Source organism: Scyliorhinus torazame, chromosome 2, assembly GCF_047496885.1.
Source record: "Scyliorhinus torazame isolate Kashiwa2021f chromosome 2, sScyTor2.1, whole genome shotgun sequence".
Classification (NCBI taxonomy): Eukaryota; Metazoa; Chordata; class Chondrichthyes; order Carcharhiniformes; family Scyliorhinidae; genus Scyliorhinus; species Scyliorhinus torazame.
The window spans coordinates 48,929,983-48,943,442 of NC_092708.1; the positions used below are offsets into that span (position 1 = coordinate 48,929,983).

Consider the following 13,460-nt stretch of genomic DNA (forward strand, 5'->3'; position numbering starts at 1 on the left):
TTTTGTTTATCTTCCCATGAATAAAATGGCTTCCAACTTCAATGGCCCTTTATAATTTCCAACGTATTTCACATACATTGAGCGCGATTAAACCAAAAGCAACCGGGAACTGCCGTCAGCTTCCCGACGCTCAGCCCAGTGATGCAGTCACCACTATAAAATATTAATTGGCCTATTTAACGTGGGCTTCTCGTTGCAAATCATGGTCCCACCGGCTGATTTGTTGGGCTGCACTCGCCAGCCCCCTGCCAACAAGGGAGAGCAGCACTTAATCCACTCCTGCACAGCCAACGCCACTCAATCCCTCCCATTACAGCCCATCTCCCCACGACCCCCCCCCCCCCCCCCCCCCCCCACCCCCCTCCCCTGGGGTAACCACACGTGCGGCTAACAATGTCCTTCTGAGTCATTGCAGTGGAAGTTGGCCCACAAATCGATGGGAGTGGGCTCAGACAGGCAGTGGGGTGCCAGATATCAGAGTCTTCACCCCTTTGAGGAACGGGCCCTAGAGGTCTGTGGGGGGGGGGGGGGGGGGCTGAGGACAGAATGGTAACCACCTTGGATTTTGGCACACTTAGCGGAGGATAGGATCCACTGGCCCCCACCCAGGTGGCCTGTCAGATGGAAGTTGTTAATGCCATACAGACAGCCCCATCCCTACCACTGACTATATGTCCATTCTCCCACAGAATCTGCAGCCGATGGCGCCAAACCATCCGGGCTGCCCCGCCGCCCTGCCTCCCAAGAGATCACCTCGGAGGAGAGCTCAGAGAATGCCACCATAATAGTCACGGGCACAGCTATCATCCACACCCTCCACCAGTGCAGAGACATACACCTCGGTGGGCAAAGGTTGTGGACAGGCTCCTGGGGCAAAAGTAGTGGACAGGTTTCTGGGGCACATTCTGGTGATGCACATCCGGTGGAGGCAGGAAAGCCCTGGCGAGGTAGCAGTTGGAGGTCTGCTGGATCCCAAGATCCAGCTCGATCCCATCAGGTGCTGAGCCTCTGGAACAGTTTTACCCTTACTTGGTGCAAACGATGGGGTGCGGCCGTGGCATTCAGGAGGGGGGAGGGGATGTCAGCAACACTCCAGCATGGGGATGAAGAGAGGATGGGGGTAGAGGTTGAAGGACGAACCAGGTCACGTCCTATATGTAGGACAGGGAGACACCTCCTCGTCCTGGGAGATGGCCACATATTCCTTCCCCTCCAGCACATCACCCTGCTGCTGTGCCAGGGTGTGGAGCACACAGCAGACCATCACAAAGCGTGTGACCCTCTGGGGGGTGTACTGCAGTGTACCACCAGCGTGGTCGAGGAATCGGAACCAGATTTTGAGGAGTCCGATGCACTGCTCAATGACAGCCCTGGTGGTCGCATGGGCCGTATTGTATCAGGTCTCCGCATTGGTCACCGACCTCCGTACTGGCATCATTAGCCAGATCCTTAGCAGGTACCCCTTATCCCCCAAGAGCCAACTGACCACCATGGAGTGGTCCTCAAAGAGGCCGGGAATGTCTGTCTGCGCCAGCATGTAGCTGCCGTGCACACACCCTGGGAAACGTGCACACATGTGCATGATCTTCAGGTGCTGGTCGCCCACGAGCTGAGTGTTTAGGGATTGGAACCCCTTCCTGTTGATGTAGGGCACTCCCAGATGGCTGGGTGGACTCCAGGCGACATGTGTGCCAGCTATTACCCCCTGGACCTGGGGCATCCCAGTGATGGCAGAGAACCCTGCTGCACGGGCATCCTGTTGGGCTTGGTCCATGCCAAAGTTTATGCCCGGGCAAACAGGGCATTTGTGACTTCACGGATGCATTTGTGGGTGGGCCGTAGCTTGTAAGCTGCCTCACAAGTCCCCTCTCGAGCCCTGATAAAATCCTGAGGTGTAGAGGTTCAGGCTGCTGTGATCTTGACAGCTACTGGGAGCAGGTATCCCCCTCCTCCATGTGATGCCTCCCGCAGTGTCCAGGCATCACGGTCTGATTGAAATGCTGGGCAATAACTCCCATTTGCTGTATGGGGCACACCTACCCATGGGGATCCACTTGGGATGTGTAAAGTGCTTACTTAACTACGATTGCCAATTCCCAAATAGCTATAGCCTTCCACCGCGTGGTCAGAGGTCTCCACGGTCAGTGGGAGGTATGGGTGGTCGGTGGGGCAGGAGTTGTCCCTTGTACAGGAACACGTGGTCTAGGGGTCGACATGGTGTACCCACGGATGCGGAGACACCATCTCCTTCCCCCCCCCCCCCCCCCCCCCCCCCCCCCAGCAATGGCACCCCACCCCAACTTAGGCTGCTCCCCCACCCACCGAACACCGGGGCAGTAACCCCAGTGTCCCCGGGCTCTTTGCCTGTGAACGAAGATAGCTACTCACCTCCTTGGGTTCCCCCAGCAGCCCTCCCCTCAGCTTCACGTTTTTAAAAAGGAGGACTAATTGGCGCCCAGGTGACCACTTGCTGGGGAGGCGGTTAGATAGGGGATCGCTCCCGTTAATTGTATGGAGCTTGGGCTTAGGTGGCGATCATTGGTTTCTCGCCATGCTACGGCAGAATCCTGATTTCGGCAACGGAGGTGGGCCGGTTGGATAGCAAACAGATCGGCTCCCGGCATGGTTCTCGTTTCGGCCTCTCTCACGATGTAACGGTCTCGTTGCGGTCTCATTTGAGTGCAACACGGCCATTAAATTGGACCCATTTTGTACATCAAGGTATTGTTCAAAAATTGGTCAGACTGTTAATTTACCAATAAAGTGGTATTCGGTCAGTCACTATTGTAGCGATTAAAGAGAGAGTATGTTGAACATGTCTGAGAGACTGTTACAGTAAGATGAATTGTCTGATCTGTGATATCAGTAACTGGACAAGTTCCAAATTATTATGCTTACTTCAAATCAATTGATTTGGCATTAAATAAATTTAGAGTACCCGTTTGTTTTTTCCCAATTAAGGGGCAATTTAGCATGGCCAATCCACCTACCCTGTGCATCTTTAGGGTTGTGGGGGTGAGACCCAAGGACACACATGGAGAATGTGCAAACTCCACACAGACAGTAACCCGGGATCGAACCCGGATCCTCGGCACCAGTGCTAACCACTGTGCCACCGTGCTGCCCATTAATTGATTTGGTTAACAAAAATAACAATCACTATGAAATCTCAAAACATAGAATAGTCCAATATCAGTATATGCAATATGCGGAAATTTGATTAATCAATAAACAATGGAAAATCTGACACAAAATTTGTACCTTAACAGTTTTGCTTTCTGGTGCTTTGTAATGATTGCCATTGTGAAGAGATACTGGACTGTTGGAGATCATCTTTTCTTGTTTCAGAGTTCTCAGCTCACTCATAATTTCTCCACCAAAGTCACCTATATGGTACCTATTCAAACAGTAATAAATGTTCAGCAGTTCCTCCGGATTAGTATGCTACCAGCAAAGTTCGGACTAAAAGCAGATGGTAACATACTTTACTGGCATTTTATTCTCATTTATTCATGTGATGCGGGTGTTGCTGGCTGGGTCAGCATTTGTTGTCCATTCCTAACTTTTAAGAATCAATCACAGTGCTGTAGGCCAGACCAGGTAAGGATTGCACATTTCCTTCCCTAAAAGACATTAGTGACTCGGATGGATTTTTGCAACAATGGTTTCATGGTCATCATTCCAGGCTTTTATTGAACTCAAATTTTACCACCTGCCATGGTGGAATTTGAGCCCAGCTCCCCAGATCTTGCCCTGGGTCTCTGGATTAGTCCAGTGACAATACCACTGCCTCCCCTTATTGAATGGCAGAGTAGGCTTGAGGGGCCAAACGTCCTACTCCAGCTCCTAATTTGTATGTTCGTATAAGTTGGGTGCTCTAATCACCTACAATTAATAATAATAATCGCTTATTGTCACAAGTAGGCTTCAATGAAGTTACTGTGAAAAGCCCCAAGTCGCCACATTCCGGTGCCTGTTCGGGGAGGCCGGTGCGGGAATTGAACCGCGCTGCTGGCCTTGTTCTGCATTACAAGTCAGCTGTTTCGCCCACTGTGCTAAACCAGCTCCTTATTTCCAATTTATTTTCCATGTCAAGAATTCCTACCTTTTCTTTAATATTCGTTCACAGGATTTGGGCATTACTGGCTAAGCCAGCATTTATTGCCCATCCATAATTGCCCTTGAGAAGGAGGTGGCGATAAACTCTCAAAAAAAAACATGCTTGATTGATTTGTAGATGGATTTTTAAACATAAATTTCGAGTATCCAATTCTCTTTCCCCCAATTAAGGGACAATTTAGCGTGGCCAATCCACCTACCTTGCACATCTTTGGGTTCTGGGAGCGAGACCCAAGCAGACACTGGAGAATGAGTAAACTCCACACGGACTGTGACCCAGGGACGGGATCAAACCCAGGTCATTGGCACCCTGAGGCTTGTAGATGGATAAAGGAGGGTCAATAATGTAACCCTGGTGTATATCCAAGATCAATCAGGAAAAAGGAAAAAGTCATTTTCTAGCTTTAAAGGTAAAATGGATTTTGCTGACAAGGAAATTCAGAGGTTTGATGCTGCAGCCACAAAGTTTTAACCTTAGAATAAACACTCCTGTCATACCTTTTCTCAACCACATCCAGTGTAAGATGAAGCAAATCCCTTTTAGTCTTTTCTCGCCTCTTAATCATTTCTAGGATGGTAACTGCCCGGCTGAACTCTCGACGCAGCTTCAACATTTTCTCATATGAAGCTTCATCGTTCTTGCGATTCTGTTAAAAAAAATTGAAATCCTTGTTTCATAAAACAGAAAATGCACCATATCAACAGACAAAACGCTCAGCCAGCTGCATCATTTTGCCCACTCAACTAACATTGGGCGTCATTCTCCGGCCCCCCGCCGGGTCGGAGAGTGGCCGTTGGCCGCCGTGAATCCCGCCCCCGCCGAAGTCTCCGGTACCGGAGATTGGGCGGGGGCGGGAATCGGGCCGCGCCAGTTGGCGGGACCCCCCCGCTCAATTCTCCGGCCCGGATGGGCCGAAGTCCCGCCCAGAAATTGCCTGTCCTGCCGGCGTAAATCAAACCTGGTATTTACCGGCGGGACCAGGCGGCGTGGGCGGGCTCCGGGGTCCTGGGGGGGGGCGGGGCGATCTGACCCCGGGGGTGCCCCCACGGTGGCCTGGCCCGCGATCGGGGCCCACCGATCCGCGGGCGGGCCTGTGCCGTGGGGGCACTCTTTCCCTTCCGCCTCCGCCACGGCCTCCACCATGGCGGAGGCATAAGAGACTCTCCCCACTGCGCATGCGCGGGAAACTGTCGGCGGGACAGGCACTTTCTGGGCGGGACTTCGGCCCATCCGGGCCGGAGAATTGAGCGGGGGTCCCGCCAACCAGCGCGGCCCGATTCCCGCCCCCGCCCAATCTCCGGTACCGGAGACTTCGGCGGGGGTGGGATTCACGGCTGCCAACGGCCATTCTCCGACCCGGCGGGGGGTCGGAGAATGACGCCCATGTTCTTACTTCATACAAATCTAGTGTTTTTGCTAGTGAGGGATGCACACTCTTATCATCTCCTTATTCTTGAACTGTACATCTTATGCTGTGCAATATACTTTCAAACTTCCACCAATACTATTCTGAAGCCAGTTACTAAAGAGTGGGAAAGATCAGACAAGGTGACCCTAATGTGCCTTCCACAAGGGGAAGCACCCGGCCCCCACACCATAATCTTCACTTCCTCTATTGAGATCGGGAACTGTACAGCAGGGATTAAACCATGCTCACCTTTCTGGTCTGCATCTTCTCTGTTCTCCTTCGAAAAGCAACATATGGATCATTGTTAGTGGAGCCATCTCTTTTCTCCTGTTTCACCAAGGGGATGAGGGAGGGTGCCTTGCAGTTTTTGCGTTTTCTTGCCCAGTAATCATAAACTGCTTTTATCAGGTAGTCATCTTCTTTCAAAAGCAATCTGGCCTCTTGAATAGATACAAGCTGAAGAACAAGATAGTTACAAAAAAAAAAAATGTTTACTCTTGAATGAGATCGTAAAACTAAGCAAAGGTTTCCTGATTTTCTGGCTCACAATTTCGGAGTTCATTTATTCAAAGTAGCAATAGTAAACCGTGTGGCCCTTTGCGCCTGCATTATAGTCATCGGGTTTTACAGCACAGAAAGAGGACCTGCGGCCCATCGTGCCTGCGCCAGCCATCAAACACCTCATCTATTCTGCTCCCATTTTCCAGCACTTGGTCCGTTGCCTTGTATGCTATGCTGTTTCTAGTGCTCCTCTAATGCTTCTTAATGTTGTGAGGGTTCCTGCCTTTACCCAGAAGGTGATGGGAATCTGGAACTCACTGCCTGAAATGGTGGTAAAACGTTTTTTCTGTAAATCCCCTCTAAATCTCCTGCACTTGCCTTATATCTATGCCCCCTGGTTACTGGCCCCTCCTAAGGGGAAAGATTTTTACTATCTACCCTATCTGTGTCCCTCACAATTTTGTACAGCTCAATCAAGTCCCCCCTCAACCTTAATTCAAAAGTCTGATGGCAGTAGGGAAGAAGCTGTTCTTGAGTTGGTTGGTACGTGACCTCAAACTTTGGTATCTTTTTCCTGCCGGAAGGTGGAAGAGAGTATGTCCGGGGTGTGTGGGGTCCTTAATTATGCTGGCTGCCTTTCTGAGGCAGCGGGAATTATAGATGGAGTCAATGGATGGGAGGCTAGTTTTCGTGATGGACTGGGCTACATTCACGACCTTTTGTAGTTTCCTGCAGTCTTGGGCAGAGCAGGCTCCATACCAAGCTGTGATACAACCAGAAAGAATGTTTTCTATGGTGCATCTGTAGAAGTTGGTGAGGGTCATAGCTGACATGCCAAATTTCCTTAGTCTTCTGAGAAAGTAGAGTCGTTGGTGGGCGTTTTTAACTATAGAGTCGGCTGTTGATGATCTGTACACCTAAAAACTGGAAGCTCTCGACCCTTTCTACTTCGTTCCCATTGATGTAGACAGGGGCGTGTTCTCCACTACGCTTCCCGAGGTCGATGACAATCTCCCTTGTTTTGTTGACATTGAGGGAGAGATTATTGTCGGTGCACCAGTTCACCCGTTTCTCTATCTCATTCCTGTGCTTTGTCTCGTGATGGTTTGAAATCCGACCCACTATGGTGGTGTCATCAGCAAATTTGAAAATCGAGTTGGAGTGGAATTTGGCCACAGTCATAGGTGTATAAGGAGTATAGTAGGGGGCTGAGGACACAGCCTTGTGGGGCACCGGTGTTGAGGATGATCGTGGAGGAGGTGTTGTTGCCTATCTTTACTGATTGTGGCCTGTGGGTTAGAAAGTTCAGGATCCAGTCGCAGAGGGAGGAGCCGAGGCCAAGGTCACGGAGTTTGGAAATGAGTTTCGTAGGAATGATGGTGTTGAAGGCTGAGCTGTAGTCGATAAATAGGAGTCTGACATAGGTGTCTTTGTTATCTAGGTGTTCCAGGGTAGAGTGCAGGGCCATGGAGATGGTGTCTGCTGTGGACCTGTTGCAGCGATAGGTGAACTGTAGTGGATCAAGGCAATCCGGGAGGCTGGAGTTGATGCGTGCCATGACTAACCTTTCGAAGCATTTATGATGATGGATGTCAGAGCCACTGGACGATAGTCATTAAGGCACGCTGCTGACTTCTTTTTGGTACAGGGATGATGGTCGTCTTCTTGAAGCAGATGGGGACCTCACATTGTTGTAAAGAGAGGTTGAAGATGTCTGCGAATACCCCCGCCAGCTGATCCGCGCAAGATCCGAGTGCTCATCCGGGTACCCCTTCTGGGCCAGTGGCTTTCCGTGGGTTGACCTTCGAGAAGACTGCTCTGACGTCTGCAGTGGTGATTTCAGATACAAGTTCATCCGCGGCTTCTGGGGTGGAAGGCTCGCCCTCGCTGACCTCTTGCTCAAAGCGGGCATAGAATGCATTGAGCTCATCAGGGAGGGGTGCGTTGGAGCCGACGATTTTACATGCCTTCATCTTGTAGCCCGTTATGTCTTGCAGACCTTGCCATTGACGGCGGGGATCCGTATGGCTAGCCTGGGACTCGAGCTTGGTCCGGTACTGTCTTTTGGCATCTTTGCTGAATTTCTTTAGATCGTATCTGGCTTTCTTGTAGAGGTCAGGGTTGCCTGACTTTAACGCCTCAGACCTAGACTTCAGCAAGCAGTGGATATCCCTGTTCATCCAGGGTTTCCAGTTGGGAAACATGTGGATTTGCTTCTTTGGCACAGTCTTCTACACACTTACTAATGAAGTCAGTTACTGTAGTGGCGTACTCGTTCAGGCTGGTCGCAGATTTTTAAAATCTGACCAGTCCACTGACTCTAAGCAGTCCCGTAGGAAATTATCCGATTCCTCAGACCAACAATGCACGACTTTCTTTGACGGATTCGCCCGCTTCAGTTTTTGCTTAGAAGCCGGGAGCAGGAGCACAGCCTTGTGGTCAGATTTGCCAAAGTGTGGGAGGGCGATAGAGCGGTAGGCATGTTTGATATTTGTGTAGCAGTGGTCCAGGATGTTTGGGCCTCTGGTGGAACAGGTGACGTGTTGGTGGCAACTTGGTAGTACGCTCTTGAGCTTGTCCTGATTGAAGTCCCCAGCTACAATGAACAAGGCCTCGGGATGTTTCATTTCTCCGCTTTGTAAAACCATGTTGCCTCCGTTTAATCATACTATGAGTTTCTTTCCTTTTTTTAAAAATGTTTTTATTCAAAAATTTTCAAACATTTTTACAAACCACTACAAAAGAAAACATAATGCAAAGAGAATAAAACAATATGCCAACAAAAACAACTTAACCCTCTAACAAATTAACAATTTAAGAAACAAAACAAAACAAGGTGGGGCATTTGCCTCTTACAAATATAATGAAATCAACCCCCCCACCACCCCCCCCCCTCTGGATTGCTGCTGCTGCTGACCTCCATCTAACGTTCCGCAAGAAAGTCAAGGAACGGTTGCCACCGCCTGAAGAACACCTGCAAGGACCCTCGCAAGGCAAACTTCATCTTCTCCAATCTGAGAAACCCAGCCTTGTCACTGACCCAAGCCTTTACGCTTGGGGGCTTTGCATCCCTCCACATTAACAAGAGCCTTCCAAGGAGGCAAAGGCTAGAACTCCAGCCTCTTTCGACTCCTGCACTCACGGATCATCCGATACCCCAAATATCACTATCCCCCAGCTCGCTTTTACCCAAGTGTCCAAGACCTTGTACATAGCCTTTGCAAAGCCTTTCCAAAATTCCTAAGTGCCGGGCATGTCCAAAACATATGGGCATAGTTCGCTGGGCTCCCTGAACATCTCACACACCTGTCCTCTACCCCAAAGAACTTACTCATTCTCACCCCTGTCATATGCGCCCGGTGCACCACTTTAAACTGAATCAGGCTCAGCCTGGCGCAAGATGAGGAGGAATTGACCCTGCCCAGGGCGTCAGCCCACAGGCCCTCATCCAGCTCCTCCTCCCACTTGCCCTTCAGCTCTTCCACCGAGGCCTCCTCCGCCTCCTGCAGCTCCTGGTATATGTCCGATACTTTGCCATCCCCCACCCACACGCACGAGACCACCCTGTCCTGTATCCTCCGGGCAGGTAGCAGCGGGAATTCCCCTACCTGCTTTTTCACAAATGCCCGAACCTGCATGTACCTAAAAGTGTTCCCCGGGGGCAACCCAAATTTCTCCTCTAGCGCCCTCTGAGTGGCAAAAGTCCCATCGATAAACAAGTCCCCCATCCTTTTGATTCCCGCCCTGTGCCAGCTTAGGAACCCGCCGTCTATCCTACCTGGAACAAACCTGTGGTTGTTCCGTATCGGGGTCCAGACTGAGGCCCCTACCTCCCCCCTATGCCATCTCCACTGACCCCAGATCCTCAGTGTCACCGCCATCACTGGGCTCGTGGTATACTGTTTCGGCGGAAGCGGCAACGGTGCCGTCACCAGTGCCCCCAGGCTAATATCTGTACAGGACGCCCCTTCCAACCGTTTACACGCCGCTCCCTCTATTACCCATTTCCGAATCATAGACACATTCGCTGCCCAGTAATAGCTGCACAAGTTCGGCAGCGCCAACCCGCCCCCCCCGACTGCGCTCCAAAAACAGTCTCTTAACCCGCGGGGGTCTTATTTGCCCACACAAATCCCGTAATACTCCTATTTACCCGCTTGAAAAGGACTTGGGGATGAGAATGGGCAGGCACTGGAAGACGAACAAGAACCTAGGAAGGACCGTCATCTTTACGGACTGCACCCTGCCCACCAGGGAGAGTGGCAGCATGTCCCACCTCCTAAAGTCCTCCTCCATCTGATCCACCAGCCACGCTAAATTGAGCTTGTGCAAGACCCCCCAGCTCTTGGCCACCTGGATGCCCAAGTACCGAAAGCTCCTCTCCACCATCTTGAGCGGTAGGTCTCCCACCCAATCTCTTTTCCTGGCCCCACAAAAAGCTCGCTTTTTCCCACATTTAGCTTGTACCCTGAGAAGTCTCCAAAATCTCTAAGTATCCGCAAGACCTCCCCCATCCCCTCCACCGGATCCGCAATGTACAGAAGCAGGTCATCCGCATACAGTGAAACACGGTGCTCCTCCCCCTCCCCGAACCAACCCCCTCCAGTTTCTGGACTCCCTCAACGCCATGGCCAGCGGCTCAATCGCCAGGGCAAACAGCAGGGGGGGACATGCTGCCAGTCTCCCTGCTGCGTTCCACGATATAGTCTAAAGTACCCCGACCGCCACCGGTTCGTCGAAACACTCGCTACCGGGGCCTGATACAACAATTTGACCCACGCTATGAATTCCTCCCCAAACCCAAATCTGCCTAACACCTCCCACAGGTACTCCCACTCCACCCAGTCAAAGGCTTTCTCTGCGTCCATTGCCGCTACCACTTCTACGTCCCCACCCTCCGAGGGCATCATGATCACATTCAGAAGCCTCCGCACATTCGTATTCAGCTGCCTGCCCTTCACAAACCCCGTCTGATCCTCATGAATCACTCCCGGGACACAGTCCTCAATCCTAGTGGCCAAGATCTTGGCATCCACATTAAGGAGCGAAATCGGCCTATGGGAGCCGCATTGCAGCGGGTCCTTATCACGCTTGAGGATAAGCGAGATCAGAGCCTGCGACATCGTCGGGGGAAGGATTCCCTTTTCCTTAGCCTCGTTAAAAGTTCTCAACAGCAACAGACCCAACAGCTCCGAGAATTTCCTATAGAACTCTACGGGAAACCCATCTGGCCCCAGGGCCTTGCCTGCCTGCATACTCCCCAACCACTTAATTAGTTCCCCCATCTCAATCGGGGCCCCCAATCCCTTACCCGCCCTTCCTCCACCTTTGGAAACCTCAGTTGGTCCAGGAACTGCCTCATCCCCTCCCCTCCCTCCAGGAGTTCTGACTCGTATAATTTACCATAAAAGTCCTTAAAGACCTTGTTTATCTTAGCTGAGCTCAGCACCATGTTCCCCCCCTATCTCTAATTCCCCCAATCTCCCTAGCCACCTCCCTCTTCAGCAGCTGATGCGCCAGCATCCGACTTGCCTTCTCCCCATACTCATACACTGCTCCCTGTACCTTCCTCAACTGGGCCTCAGCCTTCCCAGTGGTTAGCAAGTCAAACTCCGTTTGAAGGCTCCGGCGCTCCTTCAATAACCCCTCCTCGGGGGATTCCGCATACCTCCTATCCACCCTCAGTATCTCCCACACCAACCATTCCCTCGCCAGCCTCACCCTCTTCTCCCTGTGGGCCCCGATTGAGATTAGCTCCCCCCTGACCACTGCCTTCAGCGCCTCCCAGACCACACTCACCGAAACCTCCCCATTATCATTGGCCTCCACATATCTTTGGATGCACCTCCGGACCCGCCCACAGACCTCTACGTCCGCCAGTAGTCCCACGTCCATCCCCCCCCACCCCCACCCCCAATTGCTCCCAGTGCGGGGCATGGTCCGAGATCGCAATGGCCGTGTACTCCGACCCTCCACTCTCGGAATTAGCGCCCTGCTTACCACGGAAAAATCTATCCGCGAGTAAGCCTTGTGTACATGGGAGAAGAAGGAAACCTCCTTCGCCCTTGGCCTGGCAAATCTCCACAGATCCACTCCTCCCATCTGGTCCATGAACTCCCTCAGGACCTTGGCTGCTGCCGGCCTCTTACCCGACCTCGACCTAGTGCGATCCAATGTCGGGTCCAGGACCATATTAAACCCATTACCAAACTACGTGACTCCAGATCCGAAATCCGGCTCAGCATCCGCTTCATGAACCCTGCATCGTCCCAGTTCGTAGCATACACATTCACTAGCACCACCCAGGCCCCTTGCAGCCTGCCACTCACCAGAACATAACGACCCCCTTATCTGCCACAATACCCACTGCCTCAAATGCCACCCACTTACTCACCAAGATTGCGACCCCCCTGTTCTTCACATCCAGCCCCAAGTGAAAAACCTGTTCCACCCATCCCTTCCTCAGCCTAATTTTGATCCGCGATCTTCAGGTGTGTTTCCTGTTGCATGGCTACGTCTGCCTTTAGCCCCTTTAAGTGCGAAAACACCCGGGCCCTCTTGACCGGCCCATTCAGACCTCTCACGTTCCACGTGATCAGCCGGATCAGGCCCCCCCCCTCCCCACTCCGCCAACTAGCCAGCTCCGATTTTAGGCCAGACACGTGCCCGTGCCTCCCGCACCCTCCAGCCCCCCAGGCGGAGGCTCCGCGCCCCGACTCTCCCTCTTACCATCAATTCCCCCTCAGTCAGCACAGCAGCAATCCAGTCCCCCCCCCCCACCCCCCAAACCCCTCCCCTGGCCAAGCAACTGCTTAACGCCCATGCCCTCCCCCACTGCACTCCCGTAAGTCAGCTGACTCATGCTGACCCTGGCCGCTCCCACCTCTACCTCCAATCCCCCTGTGGATTTCCCATCCAAATCTCCAGCCCACCCACCCCCTCCCCCCACCTAAGTGGGGTAGAAAAAGTACCCCCCCCCACACCCCGTATGAACCAATGCAGACATCGAACATAGTACCGTCCCCCGCTTCAGGTACCGCCCCCACCATTTCACGGGAAAAACCATGCTCCCTGCCTGGGTCGACCCCACCCCCTGTGACGCAGCTCCTCTCAACTGCGACCTCACCCAAATCCCTGAGGGCCCCAGGGCCACAAAGACATAAGAAAACGCGGGGAAACCCCCACCCAAACACCGCCCCATCCCCCTCACCAACAACCCCCATAACATCCTGCAATCCATTAACTAGAGTCCAACTTCTCATTCTTGATGAAAGTCCACGCCTCATCCGGCGTATCAAAATAATGGTGATGGTCCTGGTATGTGACCCACAGCCTCGCCGGCTGTAGCAGCCCGAACGTCACCCCCTTCCCGTGGAGGACCGCCTTGGCCCGATTTGAATCCCGCACGCTTCTTGGCCAGCTCTGCACTCC

The 13,460-nt window shown here is 52.3% G+C and overlaps 1 protein-coding gene across 3 annotated transcripts in view; it reads right to left on the reverse strand.

Annotated features, from left to right (window-relative positions):
* The window catches only part of LOC140387939 (enhancer of polycomb homolog 2-like), a 112,788-nt gene that overhangs the window by 31,112 nt on the left and 68,216 nt on the right, over nt 1-13,460 (reverse strand). For all 3 annotated transcript variants that reach the window (XM_072471300.1, XM_072471317.1, XM_072471309.1), the window contains 3 exons: nt 5,778-5,984; nt 4,618-4,766; nt 3,262-3,397 (listed from right to left, as the gene is read on the reverse strand). In XM_072471300.1, coding sequence (XP_072327401.1) covers nt 3,262-3,397; nt 4,618-4,766; nt 5,778-5,984 — 492 coding nt within the window. The remainder of the gene's footprint in view (nt 1-3,261; nt 3,398-4,617; nt 4,767-5,777; nt 5,985-13,460) is intronic.